Here is a 16085-nt window from a genome sequence, read left to right as displayed (position 1 = left end):
TTGTTTGACTGCAGCCATGAGTTTAGAACTTGAATTTTTGGTGGGAAGTGGCTCTCCTGGACGAGGGAATGGCAACGCAGCTAAGTTGCCTCTTGCAGAGTTTTGCAGGCAGATATTCCTCATGTGCACGACTCCTGGGCTGTGAGCAGCTGGACTGGGATGGAACAGGGATCTGAGCTCTTCCCTTGCCGTCAACATTTCTCCCTGCCCGGAGGCTGATGCATCTGAGCTCATTTTTTTCAGATCCAAGTTAGTGTTGGCTTCGTATCAAACCAAAAAAACCTCAAAAGCCAAACATAATATTGGGCTTGTTCTGCCGAGGAAGAAATTTATATAACTAAGTGAAACAAGGCTGAAAGTTCTTTGTGTGGGTACCGAGGCTGAACAGTCCTGGTGAAGCTGCCTTCGTTTAAGTCGAGTATCAGGTCGAGGGATAACGGTTTTGTTTGTTCCTTGCAGAGCTTATGTGGAAAAATACCTCCTGGAGAAGTCCCGCCTGGTCTACCAGGAGCACAACGAGCGGTAGGTGCCTCTATTTTGCCTACAGGGGTGGGTTTGACTCCTGTCTGTGGCACAGATACCTTAAACCCCTGCTTGAGCAGGATTTCCACGCTCCTGACCCTGTGCTGCAAAGAGAAATGATGCATTTTCTGTCTCTGTATTTATGTTTTGTTGTTTAGGGAGAAATGTGCCACCCAGAGAAAGTAAACTCCATTATTTTATCAACAGCCTTTGATTTATGGGGGAATGGGTTGGGTGGGAAGGGACCTTAAAGACCATCTTGTTCCTGCTGTGGGCAGGGAACCTTCCACCAGAATGTTGTCAGATTTTGTTTCTATTTTCACTCTCTTTCTGATTCGTGTCAGATGGGCTGTTACATCCCATGTGTTTTCTTGTGCAATTTGTGAGCTGTTCAATATCTAATTTGGGGGTGGGGGAAGATGCTGTTTTAGTTCTGTTTCACAGAGCCTTCAGAGGGGCCTCTAGAAAAAGACAAAATTATATAGAATTGATGTGAATTGTTCTTTCCTAATTGCACCATATTATTTGTTGGACATTCCTCTCCTCTCTCAGTAATTAATACTCCAATTTTAAATAATTTTTCTCCTTCTTGTTGCCTTTCAACTCTTGGCACTTCTGTCTGTTTTTCTCCCTGGAGAGAGATGTGTGAGAAGTTTTCTGGAATGCTCCAGGGCTGATCTGGGAGTTAAAGAGCATCTTCAGCCCTGACAGGCTGGGTGTTGCAAGATGATTAAACTCGGATCCTCTTGGAAAACATCCAACATGAAAGCAAAGTTTTAATTTTAGAAAGAAATAGTGTTAATCTGTGGTAGGGTTTTCTGGAAGCAGAACAGCTGAGTGTCCCTGGGGTGGGTTTAGCATCAGGAATATTCAAGTATTTGGAGTATTTCAGCAGCCATAATAAATGAAGATTTTTCAATTGTGTCTTATTGAAATGCAACTGCAAAGTTGTTACCTTTTTAATGATAATAAGGTCTTAAAAACAGTAATTCAGTAATTCCTGCACTGCAAGGAAATCTGTTGGGATTCTATAAAGGAGGTTGGAGCCAGGTGGGGGTGGTGCTCTGCTCCCAGGGAACAAGGGACAGGATGAGAAGAAACAGCCACAAGCTGTGCCAGGGGACGTTCAGGTTGGACATGAGGAGGAATTTCTTCCTGGAAAGGGTGGTCAGGCATTGGAAGGGGCTGCCCAGGAAGGTGGTGGAGTCCCCACCCCTGGAGGTGTCCAAGGAACAACTGGACGTGGCACAGGGTGGACTCGGTGACCTTGGAGGTCTTTTCCAACCTCAGTGATCCTGGGATTCTGTCAAATACAACAACACATGGCTCTGAAGGAAAACATGATAATCCCAACTAGGAATTCTTTAAGCAGATTCTAGTGCAGTGGATGCCCTTGGGTGGAAAAGAGGCATCTCATTCTCCATGACTTCATGGAATCCTTTCCATCCCCACACGGTGGGTACAGACCATCTCCATAGGGTGTCAGCTCTGAGTCTGGAAGCTGCAAACTCAGGTTCTGAGCTTTCCATGCCCTCCCTGCTCGGTGCTGCTGTTTATTTTCAGGTCTAACATGTTTTTTTTTTCCTTTGTCCCCAGGAACTACCATGTATTTTATTACCTCCTGGCAGGAGCAAGCGAGGAGGAGAGATCAGCATTTCACCTGAAGCAGCCAGAGGAATATCATTACCTCAACCAGGTGGGAATTCTATACAGGAATATGATACAGGGTCTTGCCTTTTCTGCTGCTGACATTTAATGCTAATAAAGAAAAGGGGTGGAGTAGTAAAAATGGGTTTTCCTAACGCTTTACAGGAAGTCTCCCATCACTGGAAATAATTCCTCCTTGGCGATGTGAACACCTGGTAGTGTGGGGAAAATAATCAGTGTTTTCCCTCCCTGGGATATGTTAAATATATTGAGGTTTTAATTGCTGGAGGGAAGAACAGTAGTAATTTCTCTGTTATCTGTGTGAATGTTGTTTCCTCATTAACATCTGTCTGCTGAGCAGGAGAAAAGGGGGAAGTGTGGGACACTTGGATATAACACCTTGCATGAGGTAGTTCTAATCCTGTAGCTTCCTGACTGGCTTTGAATTTTAACAATTAATAGAAATCAAACCACAGCAACCATTGAAAATCTGGGAATTAAGAATGAATGAGGTGTTACCAACAGCCAAGTAAACTCAGCTTGTATGATAATAACTTTATAATAAACTGATTAACCTCAGGTATTTAAGCAGTTGTCCACTGGTGCTTGTGGATAGGGACTTGAGAGAGAAAAAAGGAGGAGGAATATGTGGGGGAGGAGTTAAGTCATCCACTGATTTTAACTGATTACAATTTTCTTGGCACTGAAACATGAGGAGCAATGAAGAGTGATTTGACCCATAAGCTGAAGAGAAACTTGGACTCACAGCTCAGCCCTAATGGCCTTTAGTCTTTCTGGAGGTATAATTTCACTCTGGAATAGTCTCAATTACCAGGGGCTTCTTAAAGATCTTTTTAAAGATCGATGCCAAAATCCATTGTCCCATTAACAACTCCCACCCCGGAGCGGCAGGATTGGGAAATCTGCCCAAAGAGGGAGCACACCAAGAGCTGGAGGCTCTTTGCTGCATCTTGGAGCCTCAGGCACGTTGGAGAACGTGGTGTGGTCTCCAGCACCATCTGTGCTGTGATTTTGCAGCAGGAGCGTGCCAAGATGGAATGTTTTGGCACATTCCCAGGCTTTGTTGGGCCATCCAGTCGTTTGGTGTTGGTGGAAAACATTGCTTTTAATTACAGCCCCCTTTTTTTTTTTAATAGCTATTTAAGGGTGTTAATGTTGAAAGTAAAATCAGAAATCTAATGGCATGTGGTATGTGGAACCAGGGAAATGTTATCATTTAGGGTGAAATGTTTCTTTTAATCTAAATGAAGGTTTGGTGGGACAAGTAGGCTGGGGAAGGATGCTGAGGTACCTCCAGTGGAGGAGGGAAGCAGAGTCTGGACTTCCCTGGACACAGTGACAGTCTGAGTTTTTAGTTTTCTGGTTTGTTTTTTTTAATAATTAGAGTGGGGAGACCATTTACCACTGAGGACTGGGGGAAAATGGTGCCTTCAAATGTGGGCAGGGCATGGTTTCACATCCAGACCATCTGACAGTGCAGGAGCAACTTTCCCCTGCCCTACAGGCAAAGGGGAAAAGGAAAATAAAGAGAGCAAAGGAAGAGAGAGAAATGGAAAAAGAAATTCGGGAATCATATCGGGGGAAAATTAGAAAATGAGCCTTGAGCATTTCCAGTCACTTCTTAAATGTGTCCTGGAGAAGTTCCTGCCTTTTAAAAGGGGAAAGAACTGGGAAATAAAATGTTTGACTGAAAATTAAATATTAATATTGAGAAGCCATAACATTGAACCCCTCAAGTCCAGGGGTGACTCAGGCCTTGAGTCAGGACTCTTTGTCTGCTCCCGGTTCCTCCGGGTGTGTTCTGACACAACGTGCACTTTGCATTGCAGATCACAAACAACCCAGTCAGGGATTGCACCAGACTCTGCTGCTCATCAGGCTGCTGGGCTGTAAATGCAGGGAGCAGGTTGGAAATAAAGATTTAAATAGTTTTTTAGGCACAAATTGACTTTAACTATCGCCTGAGCTTGGGTGAGTTCTCCATCTCCCACCCCAATGGCAGGTGCACCCACCTCTGTGTACTCTGCAACTCACTGAGTATTTTCTGTGCTGGTTATTCACCTTTATCTGTTTCTAAATTAGTGATTTGCAGGTTTAGATCCTTGTTTTCAGCTCCTCAGGAGCTCTGGGGCCAAGTTTCTCTCCCTCCTGGGACTGGTCACTGGTGTGCCTTGACTTCTCTCAACTCCACCTCTGTCTGATTGGAAAAAGACACAAATTCCTAAAAAGCTTTGGAATGTTGCTGGAAGAATCTCACTTTTGCAGCACTTACATGTGCCTGGAGCAGAGTTGAGAGTAGAAGCCAAGCAAATCTGCTCTTCAGTGGGATTTTTCCATCAGTGCTCCTTCAGCTTCAGGTAAAGCAAAGGTTTCTTCAACTCTGGAGAAAAAGGGAAGGTTTTCAAACCCATTGAGCTTCTTGTGTGAGAGGGCAACACTGTGAGCAGGAATCAGCACCAGGAATGCAAAAGGATTATAAATCTTACCTGAAAAAAGTCAGAGGAAGCAACGATGAAACGATTCTTGTCCTCGGAGAGTCGCCGTCGCTGCCCTGCTCAGGGAGCAGGTAGTGGGGGTTATTTGGGGTCTGGGCACTACTTAACCCGCTCTGCCTTGCTTTCAGATGACAAAGAAACCCCTCAGCCAGAGCTGGGATGATTATTGCTATGACTCTGAGCCGGTCAGTACCAGAACCCGCGTGTTGCTGCTCTCCCCGGGGGAGCAAAACCAAACTGAGCTTAACCCATTAACTCCCCTCTGCCCCTGCAGTGCTGTTGCTTGTGATGGTCCACTTGGTTTTCTCTATCGCCCTTTTTGGGTTCCTTCCATCTGGAAAGCTGCTTCAGCAGTTGGAGATGGTCAGCTCTTCACAGTCATCTTGGTTTTATGGACTAAGGGGGTTTTATTCCTTCTTGATAATAAGTCGGGATGATTTATGGGAACTGTGATGTGGCAGCAACATGAAAATTGAAATTCCTTTCTGACAAAACAGCAGATCAGCCTCTTGCAGCCCCAAGAGAAGCATCAGTTCGTGCTGGTTGTAGTGGTGTATCTACTCTCCAGCTTCCAGGGGGAAAAAACAAACCAAAACCACCCCCCAACCATCTGTGAGAAAATCAAATCCTGATATTGTTCAGAGTGCAAAACAATTCCTTCTTCTGAGATACTTCTGCTGACACGATCATCCTTTCCACATGGATCACCCAAAAAAGGGCAATGGGGAAGCTTCTCCCCCTTCAGCTGGTGATGTGCTTTGGGGTCTGTGTGGCCCGTGGTGCTCCCTGGGCTCTGTCCTGCATGTGGGAGCATGTTTGGGATCAGCTGCCTGTGGTTCCTGCTCGTTTTGCCGTGTGCCTGATGGTTGCCATGCTCTTGCTGATGCATCTGGAAGAGTAAGGGGTGATCTGTGAAAGAGCTGGGCTTCATTTGGGCTAAATAAGTGTCTTAACAGCCAAGATTTCCTTGTAAAATCCTTAGGGGAGGGGGAGGGAAAGGGGATCTAACCCTCCCAATATTGAAAATATGGGATATTGGATTGGCATCCTTAATCCATCAGCATCCTTGGGGGCCTGCAGGAGCAGGGAGTGCTGAGTAGATGCTGTTCTAGATGCACTTTATAAGTTGCCAAGCCCGTGGTTGCTTTAGGAATGGGTTGGGACAATTTCCTGGAGGAATTACAATTAAAACAACCCCAAACCCACATGTTGTTACAATTTGACTGTTTAGCTGTTTAGGATCGTTTTATTTGGGATCATTTGCTCTGATATTCCCAGGAAATAACATCTTTGCTTCAGCTGATGAGTCACTCTCAAGCCTATCCTGGACCTCTCCCCACCTCCGTGGATTCAACCCGCTGCAGGCAGATGGTTTATAAAGCAACTGTATTTTATCCTCTTTAAACTTTCCATGGAAATCCATGGATTGCTTCGATGTGACGATGGGAAGCAGGGGACCCCCTTTTACTGGGAAGCTAATTGCTCTGGCAGGATATTTGGTCTGTGGGGATGGACTTGTCTGCTCGAATCTCAAGGAAAACTCCTCTTGTCTGTAATTATCATCCCCTTCTCATCCATCAGGAAGCTGTGCCAGGCTGGAGCGCTGCGGAGAGCATCTGCTTTTAGGGAGAGCATTTGCTAAAAGCCTTTCCATGTGGATTAATGAGTCGGGCAATTGTTATGTAAATCATTAATTAAATTGCCTTCGGCGGAGATTGTGCCACTTCTGAGCTGTCCCTGGGATTTGCTGTTGACTCGTGACTTCATTTTGGAGGAACGGTGCCAGCAAATGGAAACGGCTCCTGGAATGTGCAGTGCCACCAGAAGCACCCCTCGGTGTCTTTATAGAAAGCTTTCAAAAGGCCTGATTTGCAGAATTTGTGGGTTTATTGTTGTCCTGCCCACTGCAGGTGCCACCAGAACGGGGGTGGAAACGCCCCCAAGTTCTCCTCAGCATCGGTGCAGGGGCTGAGGAAGCCAAGGTTGGAGTTCAGGAGGGACAACTCCCTATCTGGAAGTTTTATGATGTCAATAACCACGTTGGTGATGCTCCACAGTGTGGGTGTCTTTGTGTTCCTTTGGACACACACAGCTCTTAAAAATGGGAATTTTCGACCTTCTAATAAAAGGTGAAAAAGTCCCTTTTCTAAGGAGTATTTCCTGACTCAGGCATGTTCTTTTCTCCTTAAATTTCAGCCCCTGTACGTAGCTTTAAGTGATTTTCCTGTTCAACAGCTCCAAATTCCCTTTGTCTGTGGAGCATTAACTTGTCCCTGGGGACAATTGATTCCAAATTGTCGATGTTCTTGTCCAGTTGCTCTTCTCTGGCTTTTAGTTAAGGGGACGGCGCAGTTGTGGGGGAATATCCTCTTTTGTAATAAATATTTAAAAAATATAAATAACATAATATGTAATAATATTATTATTTAAATACAAAGCCAATATAAATAAAGATTTTAAATAAAGGTTTCCCCCTCAAATCGTAGCTCTGGCTGTAATGATGCTGATACAGTTGTGAGGCTTTATATGCTGCAAGACACAGAGCTGCTACCATAAAATAACCTCATTCTCTATATTCCATATTTATGGCTTATTTTCTGGGCTATAAATGAGTCCAAGTGTCTTCCCAAGTGTTCACATAACCTGTTTATTCCAGAATTTCCAAATTATTTGTGCAAATTTTTGCTTGGGTGATATATGTGATTTACAGGAAAAGGATCAAACCAAATTATGTGGATTCAGGTGTTTAATTAATTGAAAGATAAAATTTTTATTTTTATTATTTTAGTAGATTTTTAATAGAATTTTTTAGAATTTCTGGAATTTCTATAGAATTTATTTATCCCTGGATTAACTTGCAGAAAGTCTCTATATAAGTGTTAGTAAAATATTCTGGGCATTATCTGAAAAAACTAAACTGTTCAGACACATGAGGAGCCTCCAAGAAGTATAAAATATCTTGGATTTCAAATTCTCTCAATGCCTGCATTTTTAGATAACTTCCCTGGAATTAGAATAAAGTTAGTGGAAAACATGTTTAAAGCTTTCCCACACAGGGTTAAATTCACTGATCAGTGACATGAAATTATGTGGGGTTTTTTCTACACTGAATTTTTCCTCTTTAGTTATAGCAATTTTTAATGGAGCAGGACTTATTATGGAAGAAACTGCCTGTAAATGGGAAACAAATTTCACTTTGTTGTTAATTCACAGCCCTTTTGTGTGTGAGTTGTCCCAAACTGCCGAGCGACTCGTCTTGTGTTAGAGGTTAAACCTGGGAAATAAGGATGTATCTCCAGGAAAAATTAGCCCCAAATGTAATTCTTCCAGTCCCAGCTTGGAAATGTTGCTGATCAAAGGCTTGGAGATCACACAGGGATGGTTCTGGAGTGCTGACTTGGCCACCTGGACATGCCCTGAGTTAATTTCTCCTGGTGCTCACTCCTTGTGTTGGAATTTCCAGGATTGCTTCTCCGTGGAAGGGGAGGACTTGAAGCACGACTTTGAGCGGTTACAGCTGGCCATGGAGATGGTGGGATTCCTGCCGAAGACACGCAGACAGTGAGTTCATTTTCCATGATATTAGTTGAGGTCACCTCCCTCCGTAATGGCCTGACTTGAGTGCACATGACCCTTGGGAAGGAGTTGTGAGTCACTGGAGCGATGTTCTCCAGAGAAGCTGTGGCTGCCCCATCCCTGCAAGTGTCCAAGGGCAGGCTGGACGGGGCTTGGAGCAACCTGGGCTAGTGGAAGGTGTCCCTGCCCATGGCAGGGGGTGGAATGAGTTGAGTTTAAGGTCCCTCCCAACCCAAACCGTTCAGTGATTCTGTGATCGTTAACGATTCTCCTCATGCAAATGGAGCGTTGGCAGAACTTGACATCTTCAAGTGTTTTTCAACTGTTCATGAATAGTCATGGCTTACTCTGCATGTCATGAATCCAGATCCTGGTTTAATCAGAAATCCTGATAATCACCCATCAAACTTAACCCTTTGCATGCAGTTGCAGCTCTGTAGACTCATTTTTTCCCCTAAATTCACTGGAAGTGCTGGTTGGAAAACTGGACTTTTTACTTAGATTGCAGTACAGCACCTTCCACCAACTGCAAGGATTTCTATGAGGGTCATCTTCAGCCAAACCTACAAGATAATTCCTCTCATGTTGATTGTTGACTTGAAAGTCTTGAGTAGGTTGGGATGAATTGGACATAAAAAAATTACCACAAAGACATTTTCAGCAGCTCATCCTTTATCCCCCGCTTGTAACAAATCAATTCTGAAATTAAAACTGCTTTTTCTCTATCTATCCCACACACATGGATAAACCCAGGAATACAAACTTCCAGTGTGAGCAGCTTCTTTTATCAGGTTTCAGCAACAAGGTTTGTTGAGGGTGCAGTGAGGGGATTTAATTGCCAGAGTAAAGCAATCACTTAGTGTCAGGACTGAGCAGAGTTGGATGGCACAGTAAATTCACACTTTTGATTTACTGTGCAATGATTTTTCCTTGTGTTTCTCCTGGTGAATTTTGTTTGTCAAAAATAAAGCCGGTTCTTCGCTATATGAGCAAATTAGTTTTGCTCAGGGTTGTACAACTGTAACACTAATAAGGAACCACCATCTGCTGAGCTTAGAAAGGACAGTTTAAATATTACTATACTCATATAAGTAGCTTTTTTATACCAAAGCACGGGGTTTCACCTCTGTGAAAACAGAGGAATTTTGATAATTGCATCCCTGTAAACCACGATAAGGAATCGGTACCTCTGGTTTGGAGAGAAGGAAGGACTGGCTTGGAGAGGTGTTGTCCAGGCTGGTGGCGTGGCTGGGGATCACATTTGGGTTAGTAATTTTTAAGTCCCCAGAGAGGGTAGGAATAGGGACAGGCAGGGTTTATAGCTGAAGTCAGCCATGACTCAGAAGTTGAACTCCATGATCCTTTTGTGTCTCTTTGAACTCAGGATATTCCTGTTTTTCTGGAGGTGGATATAACTTAAAAATTACCAAATTGCCCCCCAAACTGGAAAATTGGTTGGATAAATTTGCTTTTCTCTGTCTCAGTTGCTTATGTATTATAAAAACCTGTTACTTTTGCCTGTTTTGTGTAGGCTTCCTATGTCAGCCTAGATGGGAGAAGGACAAATGTGTACCAGGGGACTAAGGAGGGTCTCCTGCCTGGCCAAGCCCACTCTCCCCCTTCATTTAGGCAATGGCATGATAAATATTTCATCTGGATATCAAGATCTGTCGAGGATCTCTGTTTTTCTTACAACATGGGGGTCATTTTGTAACCACAGCTTTGATGTGTTCAATTATTTTCGAGGAAGCCGCAGCAGTGCCAACTTTGGTACTTGACTGAGTGAAAACCTTTTTGACATGAGTTGAGTTGGACACTTTGGATTGAAAATTAGAGGAAGGAGCCAAATAGGAAGATGGCCCTTGGAGGTTTTTTAATTTGCTTTATGAAAAAACAACTGAGTGCAAATGAATTCTCTGTGTTTCCTGTAGGATTTTCTCGCTCCTGTCGGCGATCCTGCACCTGGGGAACATCCGCTACAAAAAGAAGACCTACAGGGATGACTCCATTGATATTTGTAACCCTGAAATCCTGCCTGTTGTGTCGGAGCTGCTGGAGGTAAGGCTTGGCTTTTCCTCCTGATATGTTCCCACCTGATGAGCCACCTCTGGTTTATACCAGAATTTATTTCCTGTTTCCCTGCAGGGTAAGTTCTCCTGTGTTACCTCTTGTTTGTGTTTGCCAGTGGAAAGTTAGAAAGAGATTTTGATGGGGTTTTTACTGCAGGTTTTTTGCCCCTACTCTTCAGCTTCAGGTTTCATTGACTGAAAATCCTGTTTGTGTGGTTAAATAGGAAAGATTGCAAAGCAGGTCTGGGTGGGAAGCAGAGCTGCTGTTTCAACGCAGCAGTTCCATCAGTGGCCAACCATCCAAGTGCCCTGATGCTCCTCAGGTCTGCTTCAAACCTGTCTGAGAAGCTGGAGCTGTTGTAAGACCATGTAAGACTCAACTCTCAGGCACATGGTGTGACTCCTGGGGATGGTCCTGTGCAGGGGTAAGAGTTGGACTCAATGATCCTTGTGTGTCCCTTCCAACTCAGCATATTCTGGGATTCAGCCCCTCCTCCTCTCCTTGCTCTCACTTCTCTTGAAGTGCTTTAAACCACTTGTAACTGAAATGTTACTCTTGTAGTTGGTTATAACAACAGTTCTCTTTATCCTTTTGTACTCCCTGGATGGTCAGGAAGGTTAATTTTTGCTGATTTTATGAGAAGGTGACTCCTCATTTTGTGGACACCTGATGCTCTGCCCATTCCTTCCATTAAATAGTTGTGTTGTCTCCTGACCTAAAGAACTTGGGAATTGGTTGTCAGGGATTTTCATAGCACTTCATTAATGCCTTGAATTTAGGGAGGGGAAGCTTCTGTAAAGTCTGGGGATGAGCAGCTGGATGCTCTTTGTGTCTTGGCCTTAGAGATGCCAGAAATAAACAGAAGGAAAATGTAAGTTGGGAGGAGAATGTTGTTGATTTTACCCTGTAAAAGTGGCCAAGTGAGTTAAGTAATTGTTTTTTAAAAAAGCTTTGGATAAGAGGATGACTTAGAGATCTGAAAGAGTTCCATTCCAGGCTTTGGGTCTTTGCCCTGACTTTGCAAACAAACCCTTCTGCAACATCTCCACCCTGTGAGGTACCAGCATGTTCTTTACTCGTGAACATGTGAAATGATGCATCAGATGAGCCACATAAATCCAAGGGTGACTTAATGCCATGGTCTGGAACCAGGTAGTGTCAACAAGATGGAAAAATAAATTAATGAATAAATATTTTTCATCATTTTGAAAAAAAACCAAAACCACCACTAGATTCTGGTGTAGCTGAGCAAAGTGATGGATTTCTGTTCATCTTGGTGATCCCTTTGCAAGTTAAATGGCCTCACAGAACATAAAATGCTTGTTAATTAATCAGGGCAGTGCAGATCTCAGGGGTGATCTGGTGAAATACATGGCTGGGTTTGGGGAAGTGGTGTTGCTTGTCCTTAAATTTGCATTATATGGTAATTTATCCCTGGTACTGGAGACTCTGGCTGCCTTCAAGTGTAAACTTTTCAACAGACCCACTGAAATCAAGGAAATAATCCCATTTTCCGAGTTGATTTCTTCTCTGAAATGGCAAGTTTTTTCCAGATCTGAAAAGCTGTCGTTGCTTATTCGGATTTGACCAAAAGGGAGAACCAAAAAGTTCAAAGAGATTAAACACCATTACAGAGAGCATCCTTCCCACTTTACTCAGGAACTGGCTGCTTACAACTCTCCACATTCAGTGTAATGAATTCTTCTCAACCAGACACCAAAAATACTGGTTGAAACATTTGACACTTCGTATTTTTTCTCATTTGAGTAATTACTTTTATTACTTTTTTTTTTTTTGTGGTCACTGCACAGAGAACACTTTTGCTTTTCCCATTGTTGCTAAAACTTATGAATTGGCTTGAAAAAGTTGTTAATCCCCTCCCTAGGTCTTGGCATGGCTCGCTAAGACTGGAAAATCATCACAGAATGGAAATAATATGAGCTGACAAAGAGTTGGACTTCCTTTCCTGCAGCCATTGGGTGCCTGGTGGGACGGTCTTGAGCAAAGCAAAGTGTTGGGAGAAACCCCCTCTTCCGTGATCCGATACTTCCCTATTTTGAGGAAAGTTTTGGGTTGGTTTTTATCCTCAAAGGGCTCACTGGATTTGTTCAGTCAAGGATTTGACATGGAAAAGAGAAGGAAAAAGTCCACCTGGACTTGGTGGAAGGGCTCAGAGAAGCAGGAGCTGGGTTGGCCAAGCACGGCTCCGATGGAGTGTTGGCCTTCAAGCACCAGAAGGGAACCAACAGCCTGGCTGAAATGAGACATTTAGGCAAAACTAAGGTGTTTTCCCTCTCCAAAGGGAAGTTTGGCCCAAATCCTGTGAGCTGGGTTTGTGTTGAAACCTCCAAGGACAACTGGGGGAATTTCCCTGCTGCACCAGCTAATGCACCACCACTGCACAGCCATCTTCCCTTTGGATAATAGGATTTGTGTCCTTATAAAGTGAAGCAATACAGAGATTTTCTGAAGGAATCTGGGAGGACATGATGACCTGCTCTGGATTTGCATTTTCTTAGATACCAACACCCCATCCAACATGTTTTTGCTTTATTAAACCATCCAGCCCAGCATTTGTTGAAGCAGCAAACTGCAATATAGGATTTTGGCCAGACTCTGCAGATCATTGTTTCATTTACAGTAAACCCCTGATTCCATTTTTTTGTCAGGAATAGACATAGCCTGTGGATTATGTGATGCTTTTGGCAGGTTTTTCACGGCCTTTGTTTAAACTCTGCTGAAATGCCGTGCTGGGGAGTGATGTCAAGGCTGCCTGATGGATCCAGCAGACGTGGGGTCCTGTGCAAGCGCTGCAAATATCTCTGCAGAAATCCTGGAAGGTTGGGGAAAACCAGGCAAAACTTTCATGCTTCTGGGGGAAAATCCTGGAAAGGCTCATTTGTGGGTTTATCAGCAAAATCAATCTCTTAGAAATGATCTGGTTGAGCTTAAGAGAGACTTTTTTTTTGCCATTAGAAGAGCAAGAACATTTTAATTCTTGTATGTTTACTAATAGAGGAAATTTTTTCCATTGGAGAAGGAGGTAAATTCTGTCTGTGCTCAATGGAGCAGTTTTATGTTCAGTTTGTAGGTTTAGTAGCCATCCCTGGTGCAAAGAAAGGTAAATATAAGTTATGAAGTGCCCTTAATTAACTTTGCCAGATCTCCCTGTGCATTGAGGCCATTTGTGTTTGGCCTCCACGGGAGATTTATGTGCTCAAGTTCTTCTTCTACTAAAAAATTGTCTTCACCTTCCCAGAGGGATCCCACAAACGTCCTGCTCCTCATGTGATAAACATCTTGGAAAGTAATTGGGGAGGTGAGGGGATTATGAGGCAGACAGTGCTTGCATCCAGCTTTTTCTTCTGGATCTGTTTTCTGGACAGAGTTTTGTAGAATCACGGAATGATTTGGGTTGGAAGGGACCTCCAAAGTTCATCTGGTCCAAACCCCTGCAATAAGCAGGGACATCTTCATCTTCATCAGATGTTTTGAGCCAGAACTTGACTCAGAAAACTTCATAGAATTATGGAATATCCTCTGTTGGAAGGGACCCACAGGGATCATCGAATCCAACTCCTGGTCCTGCACAGACGCCCCAACAATCCCACCCTGTGCCTGAGAGTGTTATCCAAACACTCCTTGAGCTCTCTCAGCCTTGGTGCTGTGCCCACTGCCCTGGGGAGCCTGTTCAGTGCCCGACCACCCTCTGGGGGAAGAACCTTTTCCTCATATCCAACCTAAACCTCCCCAGACACAGCTCCAGCCATTCCCTCAGGTCCTTTCTAACTCTCTGGTTATTTGAAAGAAAGTCTGAGGAAAAGATCCAGCTCTTTTCCAAGAAGAGCTGATAGAAATCTGAATGTATTTGCTGTTACTCCACCCCAGGCAGCTTTTGAACGAGCCCTGAGCCCTGTAATCCCTCTCTCAAATATGGGAGGAGAGACAAAACCTGATGTTTTCTTGCTGTCCAGTTGGAAGCAGTTCATTTTCCTTCAGCTGCTCTAAGATAACAGCCCAGCAGTGCTGGAGAAGCAATCCTTGCCTGCTTTGGCTCCAGCCCAGCCCTTGCCTGGCGGCTCCTGCCGTGCTCCGCCGGCGTTCACAGCCGGTCATCCTTCCCTGGGTCGTGGAGCTCTGCCCATCCAGCCCTTGGCGCTGGTTCCACTCGCGTGTGGCACCGAAGTCTTAATTACAGGGACAAAATGCAGATTTAAGACATAAACTCCTCCAGGTCATGTTTGAGAGGGAGAGCAGGACATGCCCTTCAGCACCAGAAAGCAAAGATCCACAGAACGGGACCTGGGAGTGGAACTTCCAAGGCAAAAAGTGGAGGAATAGGGGATGTTCTCCGCTTTGCTCCTCTGCTCTGATGGGATTTATCCCTATTTCAGTGGGTCATACCTACTGGGGCAGGAAGTGTTGGGTGTGGGTGATGGGAAAGCTGCACCAGGTGTCCTTAGTCGTTGGGTTTTTCTTTGGAAAACTCCAGTGGCTCCTCCTTGGTGTCAGGAGCCAATTACCCTCACGCTGTGACCCTCAGTGACAATCAGGCTGTTGGTGCTCTGAGGCAATGAAGGAATTGAGATCAAGCTCCACTGGGTGGTAATCCCAGGCAGAGACCCAGGGAGAGGCAGGGATTACATTCCCATCCTTGCCAAGTGTGTTTCTCTATGAGAGGATGGTTCAGTGCGATCCCTCCGGGCCAGGAGATGAAGGATCCACATCCACAGGTCTCATCCGTCCTGAAAGCTGAGAAGGAAACCAGGCTGGACGTGAGCTGGGGATGGTGAGGTATGGTGTGGGTAGTTGTTTAAAATCCCCGTGTTTGCTGACAAATCTGGGACTTGGAAGCATTTATGTTGTTTAGGGATATTTCATTGGACTGTTTTGATTAGGAACCATCTGACACCCCTCTGTCTTGGTGCCTTGGATAATTAAGATGAGCTGGCTGTGGGTTTGCACAGCCCTGAAGTGGGATAAGGGATGGTGTGAGACTCACTTGCTCCAAGGTACGCAGTTGAGGGAGAGCAGCCGATGGTCCCGTGGTCACAACCTGCTGGAAAAGTGTCCACACTTCACCCCCAGAGACAAAAATTAAAAAAATCACAGATTTTGGTGGATGCAGAGGAACAGAAAACAAATGTGAAATCTTGCTATGGATTTCTGGATGAACGAGGGGATTCTTTTTCCCCACTTGATTTTAAAGGGTCAAATCAGATTGTGGGAACTGAGGGCTCCAGAGTTGTCCTGGGCACTCATGAGATGAACCTCGAGGTGTTGGCGCTGGATTTCCAATGACAAAACAACCTTGCTGGGTGACATCATGTACAGGTGGCTTGATGTCTTCTGCTTTCCACAGCCACAAGTTCTTGTTAGTTGGTGCTTCAGGAAAAGTCAGTTCTATAGGAATGCCCTGGAGTTTCTCAGGGAGAGTTGCAGGATGGTATTTTTTGTAGAAATAGATTTTTGTACAGAACAGCATCATTGTGTTGTGATGGTTTATGGGATTCCTGGAGTTCCACTGGCTCCTTTGCACTTCCTCTTCACACTAATTCTTCATACTAATTCAGACTCTGAAGCCTGTGGGGCATATGTGGCCTCTCAGGTCTGTGGGGTCTCTGGAGCCTGTGGGGCCTATAAGGCCTGTGGGGCCTATGGGGCATTGTGGCTTTGGGGCCTGTGGGGTCTGTGGGGCCTGTGGGGCCTGTGGGGCTTGTGGGGCCTGTGGGGCTTGTGGGGCCTGTGGGGCTT

General features: G+C 44.7%; 1 protein-coding gene across 7 annotated transcripts in view; it reads left to right on the top strand.

Annotated features, from left to right (window-relative positions):
• MYO9A (myosin IXA) overlaps positions 1-16085 on the top strand; it is a 168893-nt gene that overhangs the window by 63412 nt on the left and 89396 nt on the right. For 6 of the 7 annotated variants that reach the window (XM_027698006.1, XM_027698007.1, XM_027698012.1 and 3 more), the window contains 5 exons: positions 460-522; positions 2119-2218; positions 4814-4870; positions 8149-8246; positions 10193-10319. In XM_027698006.1, coding sequence (XP_027553807.1) covers positions 460-522; positions 2119-2218; positions 4814-4870; positions 8149-8246; positions 10193-10319 — 445 coding nt within the window. The remainder of the gene's footprint in view (positions 1-459; positions 523-2118; positions 2219-4813; positions 4871-8148; positions 8247-10192; positions 10320-16085) is intronic. The other variant, XM_027698010.1, reaches the window with a different exon arrangement.

The sequence above is a fragment of the Neopelma chrysocephalum genome, unplaced genomic scaffold (genome assembly GCF_003984885.1).
Source record: "Neopelma chrysocephalum unplaced genomic scaffold, ASM398488v2 Primary Assembly neopelma1_124, whole genome shotgun sequence".
In the NCBI taxonomy this organism is placed as follows: domain Eukaryota; kingdom Metazoa; phylum Chordata; class Aves; order Passeriformes; family Pipridae; genus Neopelma; species Neopelma chrysocephalum.
Note: the sequence above shows the minus strand (reverse complement) of the source record. Positions and strands in the feature narration are given on the sequence as shown.